Genomic DNA, 27,176 nt, shown 5'->3' with positions numbered 1-27,176 from the left:
CTTCTGTATGATTTTTGGTCTTGTCATCTTTTGCTAGGATATAAAGGTTTTGTGGGCTGTATACACCTGAGCCGCCACATACAGATGCCCAGGAGAAAAACATGTTTTTTCTAAATGTACACCTGCTACCTTAAGTGTTTGCCCTTGAGCCTTATTGATCATCAACGCAAATGCTGTTTTTAGAGGGAATTGCATCCTTTTGAATTGAAAAGGCACATCCGTTGGTATTATCGGAATGCGTGGAATTGAAATACTTGTTCCTTTTGCTATCCCGGTTATAACAGTGGCTCTTACAATGTTTCGCCCCCGGTGTGAAATTTGTAATTGTGTGCTGCTGCACAGTTTTGGTACATCAGGATTTCGCATTAATAGGACCAGAACGCTAACTTTTAACCTCAGCAATAAATCTGTCTTGTCGCACTCCCTACAGAACTCTTATCAATTTTCGGGATAGGTAGTTGATATACCCGACTTCACCCAAGTTAATTTGGTACTGGTGTTTACGTGTTCTTCGCACGGAAAATTTGATGAAGTCATAGTTACTATAGAAGAACCGAGTAATAAAATATGCATACACATAGAGGAGTGTTAGATTCTCCTCAGGCTGCATGTACCGATGTCCCTCTGCAGAATGTGCCACCCTCCCACTCCCCTTACTTTTTACCCTTAAAGGTAACGCCCCTTTTTAATTTAAATTTACACACAGACTGGAGGTTGCAGCCCCTTGTTAGCCTTAAAGGCTTCATCCCTGCAGTCCATGGCTGCTTTCTTATGTGCTTCACAGCCTTTCAGTATATACACAGAGAGGTCAGTTATATTCTTCTCAGTTTATACACACGGAGGTGAGGTAGATTCTCTCCAGTATATACACACAGAGGTGAGGTAGATTCTCCTCAGTATATACACAGAGGGGTGAGGTAGATTTTCCTCAGTATATACACATATAGGTGGGGTAGATTCTCCTCAGTATATAAACAATGAGGTGAGGTAGATTCTCCTCAGTATAAACATATAGAGGTGAGGTAGACTCTCCTCAGTATATACACATAGAGGTCAGTTATATTCTCTTCAGTATATGCACATAGAGGTAAGGTAGATTCTCCTCAGTATATACACATAGAGGTCAGTTATATTCACCTCAGTATATACACATAGAGGGGAGGTAGACTCTCCTCAGTATATTCACATAGAGGTGAGGTAGATTCTCCTCAGTATATACACAGAGAGGTGAGGTAGATTCTCCTCAGTATATACACACACAGAGGTGAGGTAGATTTCCCTAAGTGTATACACACACAGAGGTGAGGTAGCTTTTCCTCGGTGTATACACATATAGGTGAGGTAGATTCTCCTCAGTATATACGCATAGAGGTGGGGTAGATTCTCCTCAGTATTTACACATAGAGGGGAGGTAGATTCTCCTCAGTATATACACACAGAGGTAAGGTAGATTCTCCTCAGTATATACACATAGAGGTGAGGTAGATTCTCCTCAGTATGTACACATAGAGGTGGAGTATATTCTCAGTATATACATATAGAGCTGAGGCAGATTCTCCTCAGTATATACACACAGAGGTAAGATAGATTCTCCTCAGTATATACACATAGAGGTGAGGTAGATTCTCCTCAGTATATACACATAGAGGTGGAGTATATTCTCAGTATATACACATAGAGGTGAGGTAGATTCTCCTCAGTATATACACTTAGTGGTGAGGTAGATTCTCCTCAGTATATACACATAGAGGTGGAGTATATTCTCAGTATATACACATAGAGGTGAGGTAGATTCTCCTCAGTATATACACATAGAGGTGAGGTAGATTATCCTCAGTATATACACATAGAGGTAAGGTAGATTCTTCTCAGTATATACACATAGAGGTGAGGTAGATTCTCCTCAGTATATACACATAGTGGTGAGGTAGATTCTCCTCAGTATATACACACAGAGGTGAGGTAGATTCTCCTCAGTATATACACATAGAGGTGAGGTAGATTCTCTTCAGTATATACACACATAGGTGAGGTAGATTCTCCTCAGTATATACACATAGAGGTGAGGTAGATTCTCCTCAGTATGTACACATAGAGGTGGAGTATATTCTCAGTATATACACATAGAGGTAAGGTAGATTCTCCTCAGTATATACACATACAGGTGGAGTATATTCTCAGTATATACACATAGAGGTGAGGTAGATTCTCCTCAGTATATACACATAGAGGTGAGGTAGATTATCCTCAGTATATACACACAGAGGTAAGGTAGATTCTCCTCAGTATATACACATAGAGGTGAGGTAGATTCTCCTCAGTATATACACACAGAGGTAAGGTAGATTCTCCTCAGTATATACACATAGAGGTGAGTTAGATTCTCCTCAGTATATACACATAGAGGTGAGGTAGATTCTCCTCCGTATATACACATAGAGGTGAGGTAGATTCTCCTCAGTATATACACATAGAGGTGAGGTAGATTCTCCTCAGTATATACACATAGAGGTGATGTAGATTATCCTCAGTATATACACACAGAGGTAAGGTAGATTCTCCTCAGTATATACACATAGAGGTGAGGTAGATTTTCCTCAGTATATACACATAGTGGTGAGGTAGATTCTCCTCAGTATATACACACAGAGGTGAGGTAGATTCTCCTCAGTATATACACATAGAGGTAACGTAGATTCTCCTCAATATACAAATCATTTCCCTCGGCTTTACAGTTTCTGAAAAAATTCCTATGTATCGCGGATTTTCACAGCTTTTCATGCTTAGAAATGAATAATCAAATTGTGGCCCCTTTACTTTTAGTATTTAGGACCTAAAGAAAAGTTGTGCCAAATTTCACGTTTGTATGACACTGGGAAGTTAGAGAATTAAATTAGGTAAATAACATATGGGGGTCACTTACTTTTGCACTTAGAATTGAATAATCAAGTTGTGACCCTTTTACTTTTCCTATTTAGTATCTAAAGAATGGTTGTGCCAAATTTCATGTTTGTTCGTCACCGGAAAATTAGAGAATTCGCGGCAAATCAGTCAGTGACGGACTATAGCTACATTATACTGTATATGGGGGAGGAGGAACTATAGATACATTATACTCTATATGGGGGAGGAGGAACTATAGATACATTACACTGTATACAGGGGAGGAGGAACTATAGATACATTACACTGTACACGGGGGAGGAAGGACTAGAGATATATATATATACTGTATACAGGGAAGGATGGACTATAGATTCATTAGACTGTTTACAGCAAAGAGGAGGCTATAGATACATTAGACTGTATACAGGGGGGAGCGACTAGAGATACATTGTACTGTATACAGGGGAGGAGGGACTAGAGATACATTATACTGTTCACAGGCTGATTCGATTTGCAGAATATGCGTGGAAGATCGGCAGTTCAAGCTGTCCATAGGGAAGCATGCGGTGTCCACACCTCAATTAAACACATGCAGATTTAATTTGCGGATGCCACATGTGGAAAAGAAATCACAGCATGCTCCATTTTACTGCGGATTCTGCGCAGATTGGCTTTATTAATCCCTATGGAAGCGAGCAATCGGCAATTCATCCGCAATTCAATTGCAGATTTGTAGGCAGATACCTCTCTGCTTGTAGACCAAACAGAGAGGTGGGGAGGAGGGGGAAGGCAATCACTTTGGGCTTGTGATTTTTCCCACGCAGATGATCCACGGCGCATCTGCGTACATTTTCACGAAAAAAAAAAACGGTATCCACGATCGCCGTCAAACATTTAAAAATCATTTCCCAACTGACTCATAGGGAAATCCGCATGTGCCGCGGACATGAGGCCTTACTGAGAACAATCACATATTGTTCTGCTGGCTAACACGATATTGAACGTTCGTTTTTCGATAATGCACTGTAACATGTCATACATACCTGACACACTTCTCATCTACTCCCTCAGTTAATATCCGTATGGTAACACTGGATCAGGACATGGAAGTACAAAAAAAAACGGTAAGTTTAATATATTATGTAAAACTGTTCTTTTGTATGACATTGTGACCTTATTATATCTATTGTATTACATCAAATCCAATTACATTAAAGAGGTATTCCATTTCAAGAGTCTTATTTCAATGTATTCAAAAACACAAAATAATGCGCTCACCTATAAGATGTTGTTTTCCACCATTGAGGCATTCTTTATAAAATTACATTCAGATACTTAAATGTCTTCCCAACGTTGTTACAGAAGTTCCCATAAATGTGCTGCACTTGTCAATTTCTTTGCTTTCACCCTTCTGTCCAGTTCACCCCAAACAAGCTCAATGTGGTTTAAGTCTTGAGACCCTGCAGGCCATTGTATTCTTTGTAGACTACTGGATTCTTTGTATCTTCTTAAGTAGTTCTGGCATATCCTAGAAGTATGTTTGGTATCATTTATTTAAAGCCCCGACCAAGTAGATGAACACCAGAGGGTACTGCATGGCATATTAAACTCCATCATGCCTCCTCCTTCATGTTTGACAGTTGGTGTTGGTTATATACTTGATGGTATGAACCCTGATGACACAAAAACCCTGCATGATGTAGCAAAGATATCACATTTTTTGAACAATCTCATTTTTTATGGCAAGCACGATCATAGAATCACAGGATTTTGTAAGTTGACAATCAGTAAATAGCTAAATGAAGATAGTTAAGCATTAATGAGCTTAATACCCCTTTATATTCATTAAGCGTGACAGGAATTGCAGCTATTTATCTCGAGTACATAAAACATTATTGTGAATCCCCTGGGCCGTACTTCTCAGTCGGCAAAGGTTGCATAGCAGCAGTGCAATATCTATTTTTTTGTGGGGGGAGGCTTATTCTCACCTGGTCCCTAGACCTGCAGATCTCCGGTGGCGATGCGGCAGGCTGCAGTGTCCTCGGTGTTCACACAGAACTCTCCTTCTGGTGACGGGGATTTAAATACCCAGCCTGCAGCAAGCAAGTGCTGTGATTGTCTCACAAGCACTATGGCTCAGCCAATGAGAGCAGGCGCTTGATTAACCAATCACAGCCATTCATTGAATGGCTGTGTTTGGTTAATCCAGCGCCGACTTTCATCAGCTGACGCAGTGTTGGATTAACCAATCAGAGCATTAGCTTGCTGGAAGCGGGGTATTCAAGCCCCGCTACCAGGAAGAGCTGCTCTGTCAGCGTGCCGGAGGACATGGAAGCCTGCAGCAGTGCCGCAGCCCAGCGAGAGTGACCCGAACGCCGGCTGCTAGTTCAGTATTTATTTTTTTTCACATTTAGCCTATATTTCAAGCCTTCCCCTGAAAATCGGGATATATGTTATTATTGAGGTAGGGCTTATTATCAGGAAAACAAGGTAATAACAGTGACTCAGTGTGAGATAAGTTAGTAATCTTAGCCCCAAGGAATGGAGTTTTGTTTATGGGTTCACTGCTTTCAGTAGTTTGTTAGCCAAGATAGAGGGAACTAAAGATGCAGATGTCATCGGTGCCAGTTTATGGTGGTCGCTCCCTTCTGACCTAATGGAACATATAACTTTGATTGTGCCTTGTGTAATTGGGCTCAGTGCTTGCGTTCTACATAATGAGTTATTACTAGAGATGAGCGAGCACCAAAATGCTCGGGTGTTCGGTACTCGAGTCAAACTTTTCATAATGCTCGAGAGCTCGTTTCGAGTTACGAACCCCATTGAAGTCAATGGGCGACTCGAGCATATTTGTATGGGACCGATGCTCCGCATAAGGGATGATTTGTGAAACACCTGAAAACATCAGAAAGTCATCGAAACACCACAGAAATGGATAGGGAATGGCAGGGGCAGCATGCATAGCTGCATCTGAGGCTCCCAGGTCCCACTATTAAGCCAAAATGGGGACAAGAGCCTGGTGGTCACCCCCCTAACTATTTACTTGGGACAGATCCTCATTAGCAAGGCACACTCGCTGGCACATCTTGGCTAAGCACCACACTAGCTACAACCAAGGACAATCACCGCCTGCGAGTGACACCGCTGCCTCCTCACCCGGGTTACATGCTGGCAACCCCCCGCACGACCCTGCGTCCACAGTGCACACAAAATTTTCCCTGCACATCGTTCAGCTGCCCTCATGCCACACGCTCGCTTCATAGCCACACCACCCTCATGTCGATTTATAAGTGCATACTGGATGAGGAGGAGCTGGAGACACACACTGCAGAGGGTTGGCAGGGCCAGGCAGCGACCCTCTTTGAAAGTGTGGGCGATAGCCCGCAATGCTGATGAAAATTGATGATAAATTAACGTACGATCATTATTCCAATCCTGTGCCACCTCTGTCACAAAATTGTCTGGAGCCGCAAACGTGGGCATAAAGGGGACTCAGGTGCCAGCACTTCTACACTTCTCCACAATGCAGCAGCACATACTAACACCAAAGATTGGTTTGAAGCAAAAGGTGTCGCAAAAGTAGCCACGACAGGTATACAGTGACCCTGTGAAAGTCTCATGAAATCACAAACGCTTCCTGTGAATGCTCCAATCCAGTATCTCGGACAACTGTGGTTACACTGATCCCCAGACCCCAAGCAGGAGGACGAGGTTGCATAATAAGCCCGAGAAACCATGACTGAGGTAGGACCCGCAATACTCTGTGTGGGCGGGCCCTGGGTCAGGCTCGGTCCCAGCCTCCACCTTGTTTGACTCAAAGTGCCGTGAGTTAAATAGCTATGAAAAATCCATGTGTCCCCACATACTTCATTCTGTGTATGTGTCAGGCAGCTGAACACCGCAATGGGAAACCTTTGTGCACCCACAGTATAGGCGGGCCAATGAAACTTTTCTGTTACAAGACTATAGGCGAACCCCTCAAACCTTTCAGTAGCAAGTGTGTAGGCGGACCCCAGTAATATTACTGTAGCAAGAGTATAGGCGGACCCCTGTAACATTTCTGTAGCAAGATTGTAGGCAAACCCCTGAAACATAGGTGTACTAAGAGTATAGGCGAAACCTGAAAACATTTGGTTACCAAGAGTGTAGACGAAGGCTGGAAAAATTAGTTAGATAACAGTCTAGGCGAGGGCCTGCAAAATTGCTGTACCAAGAGTACAAGTTTACCCCTTAAAAATTGCTCAACTGCGAGGGCAGGTGAAACCCAAAAACCTTTTTTAAAGATACAGCTCGCTGTTGCTTAATTTGTAACAGAGCCTGGAGGCAGCCCTCCGAAAAAAATTGGTTTCAGTTAAAGTTTAAAAACTTTTGAAACTTTTAAAAATTGTAAAAATAATTTAAAACAGAGCCCTTTGGGCCGCTGAAAAATTGGCAGTTCAGCATGATGACATGCTGTTTTAGGACGAGTAGTAGGAGGAGGAGTAATAATATCCGAGAGTGATTGACAAAGCTAATTCCTCCATTTTTTGTGGTGATAGAGAATGCATTTTTCTCCTATTGCAGCGAAAAGAATCACTAGGTTTTGCTGTTTTCCGCCGGTGGAGAAGAGAAGTCTGGGGAAATCTAGCCTTTGTTCATCTTTATGAGTGTAAGCATGTCACTTTGAACACATAGCCCTCTGCACGGTGCACTTTCCAATGATTGGGCATCGGTCACAACAAACTCCTCAGGTGAGAGAGGAACCGTTTTTTTCCACTCAGGGCAGGGACCTGAGAACAGTTCCTGGGAGTCTGCCTGCTCATCAGAATCTGTCATTTTCATAGAGTGAGGAGGCTGGGAAGGATGAAGAGCAACCAGAGGATTCAGAGTTGCAGTCCCTAGGCTGGGAGTAGTGGACTGCGTAGAAGAATGAGTGGTCGATACATTGCTGGACGCATTTTCTGCCATCCACGACAGGACCTGCTCGCACTGGTCTGTTTGTAATAAAGGTCTACCACGCGGACCCGCAAATTGTGATATGAATCTGGGGAGCCCAGAAACTTGCCTCTCTCCTAATCCCTCAACATCCAGCTGTGATTCACCTGGACCAAAAACTCGACCTGTGCCCACACCCTCACTTGGATGCCCGCGTCCATGTCCTCGACGCTTACCCCTACTCCTCATAATGGCGGTTTAAGTATAGAGCAGGGCCCAAATAAATTACCCAACTGTACAGCACTGACAACTGTGGCGAAATTCTCTGCACACAGAGACTTGTAGATAGCGGAGGCTCTATACTGTAACTTGAAAAAATTAACTCGCTGTCTTGCGCTGATACCTAGGGGTAATTTACTGCTCACAGAGACTTGTAGATAACAGAGGCTGTATGGAGTGGGAGAAGACTGTAAAGCCAGTGGATAGTGCTGGTAACTGCGGCTATCTCCACCCCACCAAGGAAAGGGTATTGTGAGACGCTCTGCACAGCGGCAGAGCTGAAATAGTTTGCAGTGGCCCCGGAAATATTACAGTACTGTTTCGCGGTGAGACCTTGGTGTAATGCACTGCAGCCTGAGAACGCTATAAATTGAAGGCTGGGAACAGGCTTAGATGTGCAAAAAAGAAATTGATGCACTACTGCTCCCAGCCAGACTCAACTATAATGCACACTGTTAGAAGTAGCCCTAAAAAGGTCCATTGGGGTTCTTGTAGAGAGAATCATGACTGTAAAACTTTCCCTATATAAGCAGCTCTGTCCCTAAACTCTGCCTAATGCACTGCAGACTGAGAACACTATAGCTAAAATTGCCTGCACAGCCCTAGATGCTTAAAAAAAAAATTGGTGCACTACTGCTCCCAGCCAGCAACAACTGTAATGCACACGATGAGGAGTAGCCCTAAGAAGGACCATTGGGGTTCTTGAAGACAGGACCTACGCTAACACTTTCCCTATATCAGCAGCAGCACTTTCCCTAACCTCTGCCAGCATGTGTCTCAGGCGAGCCATGGGCGAAACCAGTTTAAGTACTCAGCGGTCACCTGATCTTGCCAGCCACTCACTGCTGGTGGGTGGGATAGGGCTGGCACGTCACAGCAGGAAGTGGTAATGCCTCCCCTGCATGTTTATTGACTAGAAAATGGCGCTAAACATGCGGGGAAGGAAATGGAATTGACTCGTGTTCGTCTTGAGTAACGAGCATCTCGAGTACCCTAATGCTTGAATGAGCATCAAGCTCCGATGAGTGCGCTCGCTCATCTCTAGTTATTACTGGTCCAAAGGAGGTATTATCCTTGATCAATGAAAGTTCTTTCTAGGTTAAATGATGGTGATTCCAATCTGTGTTCAACCAAGCAAATCCATCTGAAGATATCACATTTTGATTCATGGGTCCATAATACTTTCTTCCATTTGTCAGTAGTCCACTGGAAGTGCTTCCTGGCCCAGGCAACTCTTTTCTTTTTCAATCTTAGCACTGGCTTTCTTACTGATACTCGTCTTGTCCGACCTGCACATGATTGTCTGTCTTCTTTGGTTAAGTGCCTTTTTCTTGCCATTATCATAGCAATGAGCTCTGTGTTGAGGAGAAAAACTGCAAGTCCTTCCTTAGAGCAGTCTGTTTCAACACTGGTAATATATGATCAGAGGGTTTAAAAGTAATCAACAAAGGTTTAGACACCTGTAGGAATAGTTTGCATCCAATTTTAAACCATAATTTGCTTTCCATGCTGCAGAGCAGCCCGTCCTTGATGTGCTGATCCCTGAAAAAAATTAGGTTAAAATGTCATGATATTTTTTATGTTTTTAACTAACTTTAGAAGCTTTGAACTATTTCACGTTATTTGAACTGCATTAATATAAACAATAACTGGAAAGATTGAGGCGTTTTAAAACTTTTGACCGTCAGTGTAGATATCATTAAACAACAAGTACAATCATCTTTACGCCGTCCATTTTAACATTTTTCCAAAAACTATTCATAGATCCATCTATACAGTCATTCACTCAACCAACAATCCATTCATCCATCCAACCAACCATCTAAGGGTGGATTTACATCGGCCAACTATCGGGTGAAAAATTGCTCAAACGAGTGAGTCTGATTGATAGTTGTCCCATGTAAACACTGGACCCAACAGGGTGATGAACGAGAAATAGTTCATTAGTCGCTAGTCACTTAATTTCAGCTCAGTGAAACAAAGCGACTAGTGGGTGACTTCCCACTCAATATAAACAGGCAGTCGTTCATCTTTAACCCGTTAATGACGGGGACCTTTTTTTAGTTTTGTTTTTTCCTCTTCACTTTCAAACAAAAAAGCCTTTTATTTATCCATCAATGTAGCTGTCCGAGGGCATGTTGTTTTTTGTGCGACCAGTTGTATTTATCAATGGTGCCAATTAAGTTCCATATGATGTTCTGAAACCCTTTTAACCCCTTAGTGACGAGCCCATTGCCTTTTTACATCCTTGCTTGCTGGGCCTTAATCACTGAGGACGTAGAAACATGTTTCCTGCAGGGATCAAGGCCCTGCAAGCTGAGGACGTGACAGCTCCATGCTGCCGGCTCCCGGAGGTAGCAGGCAAGCTGGAGCTTCCATTCCAGGCTGCGAGACCCCTCCCCCCAGTCACATGATTGCCGTCATTTACCGAATGCCAGCGATCATATAAAAGCTAGCAAAAAGTAAAAAAAAAATTTAAAGATTCAGCTGCCCTGATGGATCGGATCCATCAGAGCAGCTGAAAGTACTCACTCGCCTTCTCCATGATGTCCTGCGCTGTCCTGGCCTCCCGGGTCCCGACGGCACCTTCTGTGCATGCGCGCCAGACGTCATATGTCGGTTGCACGCAGCCTGGGAAATTTAAAAACTCTCTGGCTCCCATGTGTAGCCGAGAGATGTCACCAGGAGCCGCCATATGCAGTTCCTGGTCACATGATTGCTGCTATCCAATGGATAACAGCAATCCTGTAAAGTAAAAAAAAGTTTTAAAAAAAAGAAAAAAATAAGTTGCATCTACCCTCATGGATCATATTCGTGAGGGAAGATGAAATGATGTTCCTAAGGCCCCGGATTTATCCGTGGACCTCACCATGGCTTCAGCGCACACGCCCCCCGCCAAGATGGCGGACGCATGTGCAAAAGCCACAGATTGCCAGGGTAATTTAAAATCTCCCCGCGCCTGGCTACCAAACATAGCCCAGAGCTTGGACATTACACGGGAGCCCGTAGTTTGTGGCCCCTGGTCACGTGATCACCACTTTCCTATAGAAAACGGCAATCACGTAAAAGTAAAAAAAAGTTAAAAGTTTCACCTCCAGTCACGGGTCAGATACATGAGGGGAAGTAAAATTACTTACCTAAAGCTTCTGGCGATGTCACCGATGGGATCTTTATCCGCTGACCTTTCCCCAACTTTGGCACATGTGCCCATCAGCAAAATGGCAGACGCAAATGCAGAAACTACGGAGGGCCCGGGAAATTTAAAGTCTTCTTGCTCCTGGGTACTAAAGGTAGCCGTGAGCCTAGAGCAGTGACTGAGGGCGGCAGTGAGCGGTCCCCGATAACATGATTGCCGCTATCCAATGGATAATGGCGATTACGTAAAGGTTCAGACAGTTAAAGTTTGATGCACCTTTCGGTTTGAGCCCCGTTGTGCATACGGACATAATATTGGGGCCACAATGGGTATGTTTCCGAACACGGGACAAACAGGGGGATCCATTTTGGGGTGAAAGTCTTCCATTATATGTGTGCTGTACAAAAAATGGTTTTAAAATGACACAATTGCCCAAAAAAATTAAAATCATAATTTTTTCCTTCTGCTTTGCTTAGATTCATTCAGAAACTGTGGGGGTAAAAATACGCAGTACACCCCTAGAGGAATGTAATAGGGGGTCTAGTTTTTAAAATGTTGTCATTTGTGGGGGTTCTCTGTCGTTTTAGCCTCTCAAGGGCTCTACAGGTGGGCAATGGGGCCTAAAACCGTCTTAAGCAAAATGTCTGTTCTAAAAGTCACTGGCTGCTCCTTTCACTTTGGGCCCCGTTGTGCACACGTACATATTAGGACCACAATAGGTATGGTTCTGAACATGAGACAAACAGGAAGTTCCATTGTGTGGTACAAGTCCTCATTCCTATGTACACTGTACAAAAAAAACTGTTTTAAAGGTGACATAATTGCCAAAAAAAATGAATCGTATTTTTTTCCTCCTGCTTTGCTTAGATTCATTCAAAATCTGTGGGGTCAAATTCCACAGTACACCCCTAGATTAATGCGTTAAGGGGTTTAGTTTTCAAAATGGGGTCATTTGTGGGGGTTCTCTATAGTTTTGGCTGCTCAAGGCCTCTTCAAGTGGGCAATGGGGCGTAAAACACCTTCAAGCAAAATGACTGTTCTGGAAGCCACCGGCTGCTCTTTTCGGTTTGGGCCCCGTTGTGCATCCAGATATAAGATTAGGGCCACAATGGGGATGTTTCTGAATACAGGACAAACATGGGTATCCATTTTGGGTGCAAATACTCATTTCATGTGCACTATAGGAAAAAAAATCCTGTCTTCCAAGAGGCAAATTTGCAAAAATATAAAATTTTATTTTTTGTCCTCTAACTTGCATTAATTAATGAAAAAAACTGTGGGGTAAAAATACACACGACCCCCTCAGTGAATAGAGTAAGGGGTGTAGTTTTTAAAATGGGGTCATTTGTGGGGGTGTCTATAATTCTTACACCTATAAGCCTTTGCCATCTTGGCTCAGTGCAGGAAAACAAAGTGTTCCGTTAATAATCATTGTTAAATTTGTACGTCTCTTAAATCATTAAAAAACCTGACGTTTTTCCAATGTGTATCAAGAATAAAGTAAACAAATGGGAATTTATATCTTATCAAAAATTTGTACAGTATTTGTCCACATATTTGAGATATTGCGGTTAAAAATGTGAAAAAAATACAATTTTTTCAAATTTTTCCCAATTTTGGCACTTTTATTAAATATACACAAATTGTATCGGCCTATTTGTACCGCCTAAATGAAGTACAACATGTGGTGGAAAAACATTGTCAGAATCACTTGGATATGTAAAACCTTTACGGAGTTATGCTATGTCAAAGTGTCACATGTCAGATTTCCAAAATTTGGCCTGGTCATTAAGGCGCAAACAGGCTTCGTCACGAAGGGGTTAAGGACCAAGTGTGGTAAATTGGTAAATATAAAGCGCTTGCTCCTGGGCTTTAATCCTGCAGATGGCAAAAAAAACAAAGGTGCAAGATTAAAGCCTCTGTTCTGCAATCAAGCATGAGCAGGTCAGGTCCTTCGATGATAGTTACAGCTGAGAATCTGGAGGAGAAGCAGTTTTTAACCACTTCTGCCTTCTCCTTTCTCGGGTACATAGCGTTTAATGAGAGCTATGCACTAAAAAGTGAAAGTAAGACTTCACTAAGCAATCTGATGATCACATAACCGCCACTAAGACGTCAAGAACTGGAACACGTCCATGTTTAAAGTCCATTCTCCTTTTAGATGCACTGCTGATAGTGACTTTATGTTGTCTTCTGCCCAGAAGAATATTCTCTCTGACAACTGCTGTAGATGAGGGTGTCTGGTACTGCCCTGGTGACGAATAAAGGATACTGTTGTCATATTGTCAGATAGTATTTTCACGTGTTTTCATGTACAATGTCTACGGCCTGAATTAAAGTCTCCCACACTGCTCTAAGCTCTCTATAATTAGAAGATAGAGAGCTGACATAGACCGACCAGGAACCTTGCAGGTTCTCATTCGCTATTTTTGCCCTCTCAACCTGACCTTCTAGCATCGGTATTTACCACAATGGACAGGGATGGGGACCACCGCACCCCTCTTTTTAAGGTTTTGAGGTGCTAACCACCAATCTAAAGACTTTTTCCCCATAGCTGACAATTTAAACTTTTTTATCTGGTGAGAGTTGCCTCCTATCCCAGGCCGACAAAATTTCCTGCTGTAAGGCCGCCTGCAGACGAGCGGGTTGGATCCGGCAGCGAGAGTTTTCGCGCCGCGGGACCCGACCCGAGAGCCTGCAGGGACGAGCGCGTACTCACATGCGCCTGGCAGCCCCGGCTCTTTCATGTGCCGGCTGCCGCGCAGCCGGCGCATGCGCAGACCGGAGCCGGCGTCCGGGTGAGTGCGAGCCCCGCACAAAAATAGGACATGCCACATTTTTTTTTGCCGCGCAAGATTTTGCGCGGCCAAACCGCGGCCGTCTGCATAGGAATGCGTATTGTAATGCACTCCTATGCAGACTTTCAGTGGCGAAAATCCCGCGGGAAATACCGCCGCGGGATTTCCGCCCGTGTGCAGGCGGCCTAAGAGTCTGGAATGGATTTGAGACCAAGGGACCATTGGCAAACAAGCCGCCATTTGCCCGAGGACCTTCATGCTCTCTCTTATAGAGACCAAGTCCTTTCTCTTAAATTTACTAACGGAGAGGATCAAATCCTTTCTTATAGGCCGCCTGCACACGAGCGTTCCGCATTCCGCTAGCAGATTTTCACGCGCGTATGGTACCTAAATGTGCTTGCGGATAGGTGCGGATGCGTGAAAAATCACGCGCGGATATATACGCGGATGTGTTGCGGAAAAAAACGTGCAGAAAAACCAGCAGACACCCCTTAGGGCTCATGTCCACGGGCAAAAGAAGAATTAAAATCCGCAGCAGATTTTAACTCTTCTCCTGCACGCGGATCCGCACCCCATAGGGATGCATTGACCACCCGAGGGGTAGATAAATACCCGCGGATGGTCAATAAAAGTGATTTTAAAAAAAATGGAGCATGAAAAAATCTGGACCATGCTCCATTTTCATGCGGGTCTCCCGCGGGGACGGCTCCCGCGGGCTTCTATTGAAGCCTATGGAAGCCATCCGGATCCGCGGGAGACAAAAATCAGAATTTACTCACCCGCTTCGTTTCTTCTCTTCGCCGCCGCGTCATCTTCTCTCAGTCGCGGCTGGATCATTTTGCTTCGGGACGGCGCATGCGCAGGGCACGTCACCGACATCATCCTGCGCATCCACCGGGCCGAAGAAAGAAGATCCGGCCGTGACGCAGAGAAGATGACGCCGCATTGAAGGAAGTATCCGGAGCGTGCGAGAGGTAAGTTTATTCTGATTTATTCTTATTTTCAGCCCTCTTGTCCGCGGGGCAGAAGGGACCCGCTACGGATTCTCCCTGGAGAAACCAACACCCAGACTCCGTCTTGTCCCTCTTGCTTGTGCGAGCACTGTTAAATTATTGATGTCTTTGTGGGCATGGTTGATCCATGTAACTTTTTTTAGGCACTTCTCCAGCGTGACTTTATTTCAGTCACTGCAAAAAAATTCACAAGAGGAATTCATTACTACAGATTTTGCATTCTTACATCCTGCATTGGCAAGAAATACTACCTATCTCCCTCTACAAATTTGCCTGTGAAGCTCTGTGCTGTGTGTTGGGACGCCTCCTACCATGCCTACTTCCTGCAGCCATAGCAACCAGTGACTCCATCCGCAGCTGCACTGCGAATGTACTGCGTGAAAAAACGCACCCATTCACTTGTATTGGAGGCTTCACGCCGGCTCCGGTCTGCGCATGCGCCGGCTGCGCCGCAGCCGGCACATGAAAGAGCCGGGGCCGCCAGGCGCGGGAGAGTACGCGCTCGTCCCTGCAGGCTCTCGGGTCGGGTCCCGCGGCAAGAATTCTCACTGCCGGATCCGACCCGCTTGTCTGCAGGCGGCCTTAGTAGGAGGTAAAAAAGAGTAACATTTAGGCCGCCTGCAGACGGCTGGGTCAGATTCGGCAGCGAGAATTCTCGCCGCGGGACCCGACCCGAGCGCCTGCAGAGAACAGCACGTACTCACCCTCGTCCCGCGGCCCCAGCTCTTTCATGTGCCGGCTGCCGGCGCATGCGCAGACCGGGGCCGGCGGCGGGTGAGTGACGCTTCTGTGCGGCGCTCTGCGAGCCCCGCACAGAAATAGAGCATGCCGTGGTTTGTTTGCGGCCTGAGATTTCGTCCGGCCAAACCGCGGCCGTCTGCATAGGATTGCGTTTGTTAACATGTTACATGTAATGGGGTAATAAAATTACAGTTTTGTATTTTTTTACATCCATTTATGCTGCCAGCTCTTTCTTCTTTTGTTAACGCAATCCTATGCAGGCTTCCAGCGGCGGAAATCCTGTCACGGAATTTCTGCCCGTCTGCAGGCGGCCTTATAAGAGCCCAAAAGAACTCTGTGAAAAACCTATCTTAGTATCTGGTTTTAGGCTAGATTTTACAAAATTTATAAGCAACCCTAGCTGGGTGATAAGTTTGAGCATCTCCCCCAGGTGTAGCTCCACCGTGCGGGAATTGTTTGAGATTATTAACAAATCATCTAAGTAATTATATTAAAGGGGTTCTGACATAAAAAAAAAAAAAATTGTACTCACCTTGCCTGGCCTGGCCCGATCGCCAGGCATGTCCCCTCCAGCCGGCATCTTCTTCTGTGCCTTTAAAGCAGAGCAGGAGCGGTCAAAAAGACTGCTTCCTGCTCTGCTCCGTCCGTCAGGCACTTCCGAGGTCAACAGACGGACCGCCACAGCAAGCACGTCACAAGCAGTGCTTGCTGTGGGCGGCCCGTCCGTCCGGCTGAACTCCGGAGTGCTGCGCATGCGCAGTGGAGACACAGCCCGTCCTGACTCCTGTCAGAGGGCACCTCTCCACTGCGCATGCGCGCGATCCCGGAGCGGCGCGGCTCGTGCAGACAGAAGAGGAGGAGCAGGGCCTGCCGGGAGATGACCCTCCGATGTCAACAACAACAGAAGAACAGGTAAGTATTATCTTTTTATGCTTTAGCAGCCATTAAACCATGGGTTCCCTGGGTCCATTAGGCAGACCAGGGAACAATGGCTGCTAAAGCATAAAAACATTATTTGTGTCAGAACCCCTTTAATTCCTTCACTTTTGAGGAAACCAATCGGTTCACTCATGACTTTGACAACATTTTTTCAGTAACCATAGGGCCCAAGATGTTAGATTTTTTAAATTTTTTTATTATAAATATGGAAGAGCATTTTCTGTAAAAGTTTGATAAAGCTTTTTAAAACGTATTTTTAGTCCTTATTGGGGATTTCAACTTGTGATGCACTATACTGCATCCTGACAGGCAGTCTATCAAGCCATGTCAGAGGTATGGATTCATAGACAATTAGTCATGGGGGCCTTCAGAAGCCAAATAGAGGCCATAGCAGCCAAATAGATTGCCTGACAAGATGTGGTATAATGTAACACTATGGTATTATATTATACTGTATGAGTGATAAAATAAATCGCAAGTGTAAATCCCCTGTGGGGACTTAAAAAAAATTTAAAAGTTAAAAACAAAAGTATCAATTAGAAAAAAATAAAAGGTGGTAAAAAGATTTTTTTACGCCCCTTCCTTTCCTATATATTTATACATAAAAATACTCTAAATAAAAAGCATATTTAGTATCGCTGCATCCATAAATGTCTGATCTATCACAGTAAGAGTACTTATCCCACATGGTAAAAATCATCAGCAAAGAAAAAAAATACACATCAGAATTGCATTTTTTAGTCACCGTGTCTCCAAGAAAAAAATGTAATGAAACACCCGTATGTACTCCAAAACTGTACCAATATAAATTACAGGTCATCTTGACGAAAAATGAGCTCCTCACAGCTATATTAATGAAGATAAAGTTATGGCAGCAGAACATTTATATATATATATATGCCTGGCTGCGGGGTACTTATCACAACAGGACATACGCTTACATCCTGTGGGTAGCGTGAGATCAGCAGAGATCCTGTGCTATCCGACAGCGGGAGCCAGCTGTCACCGATAGCCAACCTCCCACTGCAACAGCGGGGATACATCGGGACACCACATCTATGTAGATCGCAGCATGTGAAGGGCTCACAGAGGGACGTCATTGGACCCCCGCAAAGTAATCCCGGAAGGCTGACTGATACATTACAGCGGAGCCACTCACCATGAACCCGGGGGGGGGGGGGGGCTACCAGACGTGTCTAACACAACAGATCAGAAAACACTACCTCTGATGGTCATTGTGCCAATCGGAAGAAAAGAGTCCAATTTGCTCGTCAGTATTGAAATCGAACCACCGCTGATTGGTGAATGGTTGCCTTCTCCAATGAGTCACGTTTTCTGTTTCCTCAAATGGATAGACGTTGGCGTGTCTGGCGAGAAATATCAGAGAACAAACACCCTGCAACCATTGCTGGGAGACCACAAGCCGGTGGCGGCAGCGTTATGGGAGTTTTTCCTAGTATTTTATCGGTCGCTCGTGCAGTGTCCAAGCGGAGGCCGGACATTACGGGTGAGACCATGGGATTCTCAAGATGGATTGTCATGGGTGGCTCTGTGATCCCTTTCTCAGCAATGGCGGAACGTGGCCCAGCCCAGCTATGCACGGTGCAAAAAAAAGAACAGGCAGATGTAAACAATAGTCCCAGACACAACACTTCTGGCAGGCTTCCTTTTTGACTCAACTCTGTTACACGTTCTTCTAGGAGGCACTTTTCTTCCTGTAATCTAGGTGTCCTAAGTTATCTGATTGACGATCTTCGGGGATAAACACTCCTGACACCGTGGATCAACACACAATTATTGCCTTTTCTGGCTTGTTAGTTACTCCTTTTGACTTGTCAATGCTAGAGCCATTACTCAGTGCTTCAGTCCCCGGAGGGGAAATTATCCCACGGCAAATGAGATAGGCCCACGGCTACAAACAGGCAGAAGCAAGAAGGAGCTTCAGACTCTCGCTGACACGTCCTCTTACATCGACTACATATCTGTTCTCTCTCCTGGCTACTCTGAACTCTGCCCCCAAACTTCTCCTAAACTCCCACAATACCACACTCAACAACTAGTTAGGGGGAGACAGTTTGCCCCAACAAAGCTTGTTAGCATTTGCACAGAACAGGAACCAAAACAAGAGCACACAAATATACACAAGACAGTTTACACAAAACGGGCATGCATCTAGTCTATAGACACCCCAACTCTGGGCCACTACACTCACCTATGTGGAAGGCACTGAACCCATTTGGTTATGGATAGAGATGAGCGAACGTACTCGTCCGAGCTTGATACTCGTTCGAGTATTAGCGTGTTCGAGATGCTCGTTACTCGTAACGAGTACCACGCGATGTTCGGGTTACTTTCACTTTCCTCTCTGAGACGTTAGCGCGCTTTTCTGGCCAATTGAAAGACAGGGACGGCATTACAACTTCCCCCTGCGACATTCAAGCCCTATACCACCCCCCTGCAGTGAGTGGCTGGGGAGATCAGGTGTCACCCGAGTATAAAAATCGGCCCCTCCCACGGCTCGCCACAGATGCGTTGTGAGATAGCTGAGGGACAGTGCTATCGTGTTGGAGCTGCTGTAGGGAGAGTGTTAGGAGTTAGTGTAGGCTTCAAGAACCCCAACGGTCCTTCTTAGGGCCACATCTAACCGTGTGCAGTAGTGTGGAGGCTGCTTTTAGCAGTGTTGCACTTTTTTTTTTTTTTGGTATATCGGCCGTGCAGAGCATTGCGCCCTGCAGTAATAGTCCAGGGACAGAAGTGTGGAGGCAAGGAGAGCGTTAGGAGTTATTGTAGGCTTCAAGAACCCCAACGGTCCTTCTTAGGGCCACATCTAACCGTGTGCAGTAGTGTTGAGGCTGCTTTTAGCAGTGTTGCACATTTTTTTTTTTTTTTGGTATATCGGCCGTGCAGAGCATTGCGCCCTGCAGTAATACTCCAGGAATAGAATTGTGTAGGCAGGGCCAGAAGACATATATTATAGATTGAATATACGCAGTGGTCCTTTAGAAAAAAATATTTGGAAAAAATCTATTTGGCCTGCCTGTCACTCTGCTCAGTGTTCTGGGTCCGTGTCTGCTGGGGGTAGTATTTCTCCAAATAAATACGCAGCCAGCTAAGTGTTACAGCAGGCTTGTGCCAAATTATTTCCTGGCGTTCCGTAAGCGAACTCAGTCTCCAACCACAGGCCAATAAGCGGCACATTTAATTACAGTGTTGTGTTTCTGCATTCCTGGTAATACAGCATGCTGAGGGGTAGGGGTAGGCCTAGAGGACGTGGGCGCGGCCGAGGACGCGGAGGCCCTAGTCCGGGTGTGGGCACAGGCCGAGCTCCTGATCCAGGTGTATCGCAGCCGACTGCTGCGGGATTAGGAGAGAGGCACGTTTCTGGCGTCCCCACATTCATAGCACATTTAATGGGTCCACGCGGTAGACCTTTATTAGAAAATGAGCAGTGTGAGCAGGTCCTGTCGTGGATGGCAGAAAGTGCTTCCAGCAACCTATCATCCACCCAGAGTTCTGCGCCGTCCATTGCTGCAACTCAGAATCCTCTGGCTGCTGCTCCTCCTTCCTCCCAGCCTCCTCACTCCATGAAAATGAGACATTCTGAGGAGCGGGCAGACTCCCAGGAACTGTTCTTGGGCCCCTGCTCAGATTGGGCAGCAGTGGTTCCTCTCCCACCAGAGGAGTTTATCGTGACTGATGCCCAACCATTGGAAAGTTCCCGGGGTCCGGGGGATGAGGCTGGGGACTTCCGGCAACTGTCTCAAGACCTTTCAGTGGGTGAGGAGGCCGATGACGATGAGACACAGTTGTCTATCAGTGAGGTAGTAGTAAGGGCATTAAGTCCGAGGGAGGAGCGCACCGAGGATTCTGAGGAAGAGCAGCAGGACAATGAGGTGACTGACCCCACCTGGTTTGCTACGCCTACTGAGGACAGGTCTTCAGAGGGGGAGGCAAGTGCAGCCGCAGGGCAGGTTGCAAGAGGCAGTGCGGTATCCAGGGGTAGAGGCAAGGCCAGACCAAATAATCCACCAACTGTTTCCCAAAGCGCCCCCTCGCGCCATGCCACCCTGCAGAGGCCAAGGTGCTCAAAGGTCTGGCAGTTTTTCACTGAGAGTGCAGACGACCGACGAACAGTGGTGTGCAACCTTTGTCGCGCCAAGATCAGCCGGGGAGCCACCACCAGCATGCGCAGACATATGATGGCCAAGCACCCCACAAGGTGGGACAAAGGCCGTTCACTGCCTCCGGTTTGCACCGCTGCCTCTCCCCCTGTGCCCCAACCTGCCACTGAGATCCAACCCCGCTCTGAGGACACAGACACTACCGTCTCCTGGCCTGCACCCACACCCTCACCTTTGCTGTCCTCGGCCCCATCCAGCAATGTCTGTCAGCGCAGCGTCCAGCCGTCGCTAGCGCAAGTGTTTGAGCGCAAGCGCAAGTACGCCGCCACGCACCCGCACGCTCAAGCGTTAAACGTGCACGTAGCCAAATTTATCAGCCTGGAGATGCTGCCGTATAGGGTTGTGGAAACGGAGTCCTTCAAAAGTATGATGGCGGCGGCGGCCCCGCGCTACTCAGTTCCCAGTCGCCACTACTTTTCCCGATGTGCCGTCCCAGCCCTGCACGACCATGTCTCCCGCAACATTGTACGCGCCCTCACCAACGCGGTTACTGCCAAGGTCCACTTAACAACGGACACGTGGACAAGCACAGGCAGGCAGGGCCACTATATCTCCCTGACGGCACATTGGGTGAATTTAGTGGAGGCTGGGACAGAGTCAGAGCCTGGGACCGCTCACGTCCTACCCACCCCCAGAATTGCGGGCCACAGCTCGGTGGTGGTATCTGCGGCGGTGTATGCTTCCTCCACTAAACCACCCTTCTCCTCCTCCTCCGCAACCTCTGTCTCGCAATCAAGATGTGTCAGCAGCAGCAGCACGTTGGCAGCAGTCGGTGTCGCGCGTCGTGGCAGCACAGCGGTGGGCAAGCGTCAGCAGGCCATGCTGAAACTACTCAGCCTAGAAGATAGGAGGCACACGGCCCACGAACTGCTGCCGGGTCTGACAGAGCAGACCGACCGCTGGCTTGCGCCGCTGAGCCTCCAACCGGGCATGGTCGTGTGTGACAACGGCTGTAACCTGGTGGCGGCTCTGCAGCTCGGCAGCCTCACGCACGTGCCATGCCTGGCCCACGTCTTTAATTTGGTGGTTCAGCGCTTTCTGAAAAGCTACCCACGCTTGTCAGACCTGCTCGGAAAGGTGCGCCGGCTCTGCGCACATTTCCGCAAGTCCCACACGGACGCTGCCACCCTGCGCACCCTGCAACATCGGTTTAATCTGCCAGTGCACCGACTGCTGTGCGACGTGCCCACACGGTGGAACTCTACGCTCCACATGTTGGCCAGGCTCTATGAGCAGCGTAGAGCTATAGTGGAATACCAACTCCAACATGGGCGGCGCAGTGGGAGTCAGCCTCCTCAATTCTTTTCAGAAGAGTGGGCCTGGTTGGCAGACATCTGCCAGGTCCTTCGAAACTTTGAGGAGTCTACCCAGGTGGTGAGCGGCGATGCTGCAATCATTAGCGTCACCATTCCTCTTTTATGCCTCTTGAGAAGTTCCCTGCAAAGCATAAAGGCAGACGCTTTGCACTCGGAAACAGAGCCGGGGGAAGACAGTATGTCGCTGGATAGTCAGAGCACCCTCCTGTCTATATCTCAGCGCGGTGAGGAGGAGGAGGAGGAAGATGAGGAGGAGGGGGAAGACACAGCTTGGCCCACTGGTGAGGGTACACATGCTGCTGGCCTGTCATCCTTTCAGCGTGTATGGCCTGAGGAGGATGAGGAGGAGGATCCTGAAAGTGATCTTCCTAGTGAGGACAGCCATGTGTTGCGTACAGGTACCCTGGCACACATGGCTGACTTCATGTTAGGATGCCTTTCTCGTGACCCTCGCGTTACACGCATTCTGGCCACTACGAATTACTGGGTGTACACACTGCTCGACCTACGGTATAAGGAGAACCTTTCCACTCTCATACCCGAAGAGGAAAGGAGTTCGAGAGTGTTGCTATACCACAGGACCCAGGCGGACAAACTGATGGTAAAATTCCCATACGACAGCGCTAGTGGCCGAAGGCGCAGTTCCGAGGGCCAGGTAGCAGGGGAGGCGCGGAGATCAGGCAGCATGTACAGCACAGGCAGGCCAACACTCTTTAAGGCCCTTGACAGCTTTATGGCTCCCCAGCAAGACTGTGTCACCGCTCCCCAGTCACGGCTGAGTCGGCGGGAGCACTGTAAAAGGATGGTGAGGGAGTACGTAGCCGATCGCACGACCGTCCTCCGTGACGCCTCTGCCCCCTACAACTACTGAGTGTCGAAGCTGGACACGTGGCCTGAACTCGCGCTGTATGCCCTGGAGGTGCTTGCTTGTCCTGCGGCTAGCGTCTTGTCAGAGAGGGTGCTTAGTGCGGCTGGGGGAATCCTCACAGATAAGCGTACCCGCCTGTCAACCGACAGTGCTGACAGGCTAACACTCATCAAGATGAACAAAGCCTGGATTTCCCCAGACTTCTCTTCTCCACCAGCGGACAGCAGCGATACCTAAGCAATAGGTAGGCTGCACCCGCGGATGGAAGCATCGTTCTGTATCTCCATCAAAAACGGGGACCTTTTCGCTTCATCAATCTGTGTATAATATTCCTCCTCCTCCTCCTGCTCCTCCTCCTGAAACCTCACATAATCACGCCGAACGGGCAATTTTTCTTAGGCCCACAAGGCTCAGTCATATAATTTCTCTAAACAATTTTTATACGTTTCAATGCTCATTAAAGCGTTGAAACTTTCACCTCCACCAATTTTTATTTTAACTGGGCTGCCTCCTGGCCTAGTTACCAATTAAGCCACATTAACCAAAGCGATTACTGGGTTTCACCTGCCCTCTTGGTTGGGCATGGGCAATTTTTCTGATGTACATTAGTACTGTTGATACAGCAATTTTTGTGGGCCCTCGCCTACAGTGTAATCAAATGATTTTTTAGCCCACCTGCATTACAGCTGACGTTACATCCGCTGTGTTGGGCAATGCAATGGGATATTTTTTTGTACCGCCGGTGGGTTCCAGGGAGCCACCCATGCTGTGGGTCCACAGGGAGTTGTAAATGCATCTGTTTCCACTTCTAAAGAACCCCAGTCTGACTGGGGCATGCAGTGTGGGCCGAAGCCCACCTGCATTAAACATGACATTACTACCTCAGCTGTGATGGGCACTGCAATGGGATATTTTTATGTACCGCCGGTGGGTTCAAGGAAGCCACCCATGCTGTGGGTGCATACGGAATTCCCATTGCGGAGTTGTACCTGCCTGTGACTATTTATAAAAAACCGCGGTCTGACTGGGGCATGCAGACACCTTGACAGAATGAATAGTGTGTGGCACATAGGTTCCCCATTGCTATGCCCACGTGTGCAGCTCCAGATGGAGGTGGCACAGGATTGGATTTCTCATTGCTTCTGTACAGCATTGTGGGCTATCGCCCCGCCCCTTTTAAAGAGGGTCGCTGCCAAGCCGTGCCAACCCTCTGCAGTGTGTGCCTGCTTTTCCTGTGGCAGACACACTTATAAATAGTGGGACCTGGGAACTTGAGATGCAGCCCAACATGTAGCCCCTCGCCTGCCCTATCCGTTTCTGTGTCGTTCCCATCACTTTCTTGAATTGCCCCGATTTTCACAAATGAAAACCTTATCGAGCATCGGCGATATACAAAAATGCTCGAGTTGCCCATTGACTTCAATGGGGTTCGTTACTCGAAACGAACCCTCGAGCATCGCGAAAAATTTGTCTTGAGTAACGAGCACCCGAGCATTTTGGTGCTCGCTCATCTCTAGTTATGGATCCATCCTTGCAGATCACCTATACCCATACATGTTGATTGTCTTCCCTGGAGCAGATGAGATCTTCCAGCAAGACAATTCAACATGTCCGCGGCTAGAAATGTCCGACAGTAATTGGAAGAGCATGACCAAGACTTCCAAGTACTTACCTGGCCCCCTAATTCCTCAGACTTGAACCCAATTGAGCCTCTATGAGACCCCGATCATCATGTTCGCTCTATAGACCCTCCAGCAATTGTGGGATGCAGTCAGTATGGCTCCAGATATCTGAGACCACCTACCTCCACCTTACTGAGTCTCTCTTAGCATGTCTAGCTGCTGTCTGTGCGGCACACGGTGGTTACTCTGGATACTAGCTGGTGGTCATAATAATGTGACTCGGCTCTGTCTAAAACCCCTTTGTACATAATGACCTCGTTGTCTCTTTGAACGCATTATATATGACTCTGCTGCATGTAATTACTCATTGTCTCATGTTTAATGTGATTTTTATATTTTGTCTCCTCAGTATCAGCTGGTTGAACTCCTGGTAAGTTATTATCAGTGGAGTCTTGGCTATGTCATCACACATAACACACAGGCGACATAGAGGGAGCCACACTCAGGAGATGATATCATAGAGGGGAGCACTGAGAGACATAAACTTCATAGATTCTTTCCTTGATAGTTCTAGGCTCCGCCCCCACTGTACACAGAAGGCAAGATTTATTGTGTATGATTTTTCTTTGTTGGACACCATGTTGCATTATTTGCACCAAGTTTATCACAGTGCTGCATCTTTATTTCTAGACATTTTGAGTCTATTTTATGCTTCCCACTTACTGGATTGTATTTATGGCTAATCTTACGACTTTTTAAAGATTCACCATTCTTAAATATGTCTAAAAAAAACTTACACCACGCAAACCATGTCCCTTGTTCTCGCCGCTGCAGTGCAGAACAGCTAAAAGTTGCACATTGTTAAGCAAAAACCCACAAACGTCAAACATGCGACTTTTCTGAGACAAGAAAATTGGTGCACAACCCTTGATAAATTTGCCCTATAGAGCCTTGGGTTTACAGGCAGCTGATTGGGTGTGATTGTGTGTGTGGGGGGGGGGGGTGTTGGTGTTTGTGTCTGACAGGTGGTTCAGGCTGTGCTAGGATATACTGCTCTGAGAGAGGCAGACAGCGCTGCTCCTGGGCTGAGAGTTGTCTCAGTGAACTGCAGGGGGGGGGGGGTAGTTTTATTATCTGGGTAGGGGGCAGTTGTTCCATCTAAACCCCTCAATATTCCATTTGTTCTATTTTTATTACTGATCTGCAGGATTCCCGAAAAAACCGTTTAGCCCAATGGAAAAATGTCAGCGATGATTCAGGGATTACAGACCTCTCATACCAGCTGTCCCCTGATGCAGCGCTGGGAACTTACGCAATAAAGGCTGATGGTACAAACATGCAGTTCATTGTGGACAAATATGGTAAGTACACGTGGATCACAAATGAAGCAGAGCTGATTGTGTCTGACGGTGGGGCTGAACTGTTTGCGTATCGTCATAATCCCTTGACCCCTTAGTGACCAAGCTTTTCTTTGTTTTCCCATTTTCTTTCCTCCCCACTTTTAAAGTCGTAACTCCTTTATTTATCCACCGACGTCGCTGTTTGAAAGCTTGTTTTTTGCGGGTCGAGTTGTATTTTTAAATGCTACTATTTAATGTACCATATAATGAAAAACTAAAAAAATTCTGTGGAGAGAAATGGAAAAAAATGAAATTCCGCCGTTTTCTATGGTGCACAAACTGCAACAAAGATGACATGATAACTTTATTCTATGGGCCAGTACGATTACTACGATACCGAATTTATATAGGTTTTTTTGCGATAGTATTTGTATTTTTTTCGAAGATATTTAATTTTTTGTAATTCTTTTCTGCCGCCATCTTCTGCACACAATAGATTTTGAAGCGCTCATTTTTTTGCAGGACGTCCTGCAGTTTGCGCTGGTACTATTTTGGAATACGACTTTCTGATTGCTTTTTATTGCATTTTTTCTTGCAGACATGGTGACCAAAAAAGCACATTTGTAGCGTTCTTTCTTTTTTTTCTGACGATGTTACTTTGATTTATCACCGTGACAGCCAATATTCCCTAAGCTTAATATATTAGAACTGTCTCACCGAAGGGAACCAATGATTACTAAAATATAAGTTTTATTCAAATAAAATTAAAAAATGTGCGTGATCAAACTCGTGAATTGTGTGCCTCTTTTTTATTTTCTAGGGTAACACTGATATATTGATATTTCTTTGTTATGTTTATGTCCTGGTGTTTGACGCTCACTGTGAATTTGGAAATAGAAGATACCCCACACTCAACTTAGTTGCGTTGGAACAAGAAAAATTCCTTTATTACTTTTATTCTTCTATTTCGTAAATAAAGGCTCTGTTCACCATCTTGGGTTTATCTAGTGAACAGCAGATTATCAGTCACCGATTATTCTATATGTTCACTCCACCAGTGATTTGGTCAAAGACTGTAGTGTAATATAGACCAGACACGTGGACGCAATCTGCGGGACCGACTGGTGCACAGTCATTTCACAT

At 46.3% G+C, this 27,176-nt stretch overlaps 1 protein-coding gene across 1 annotated transcript in view; it reads left to right on the top strand.

Annotated features, from left to right (window-relative positions):
- LOC136626784 (alpha-2-macroglobulin-like protein 1) overlaps positions 1-26,858 on the top strand; it is a 34,189-nt gene extending 7,331 nt beyond the window's left edge. The window contains exons 5-8 of the mRNA XM_066601788.1: positions 3,958-4,010; positions 25,103-25,123; positions 25,901-26,054; positions 26,854-26,858. Of these exons, the coding sequence (XP_066457885.1) occupies positions 3,958-4,010; positions 25,103-25,123; positions 25,901-26,054; positions 26,854-26,858 (233 nt within the window). The remainder of the gene's footprint in view (positions 1-3,957; positions 4,011-25,102; positions 25,124-25,900; positions 26,055-26,853) is intronic.
- Positions 26,859-27,176: the final 318 nt, after the last annotated feature.

The sequence above is a fragment of the Eleutherodactylus coqui genome, chromosome 4 (genome assembly GCF_035609145.1).
Source record: "Eleutherodactylus coqui strain aEleCoq1 chromosome 4, aEleCoq1.hap1, whole genome shotgun sequence".
Lineage (NCBI taxonomy): Eukaryota > Metazoa > Chordata > Amphibia > Anura > Eleutherodactylidae > Eleutherodactylus > Eleutherodactylus coqui.
The sequence above is the reverse complement of the archived record's forward strand: the minus strand, read 5'-3'. Positions and strand labels throughout refer to the sequence as shown.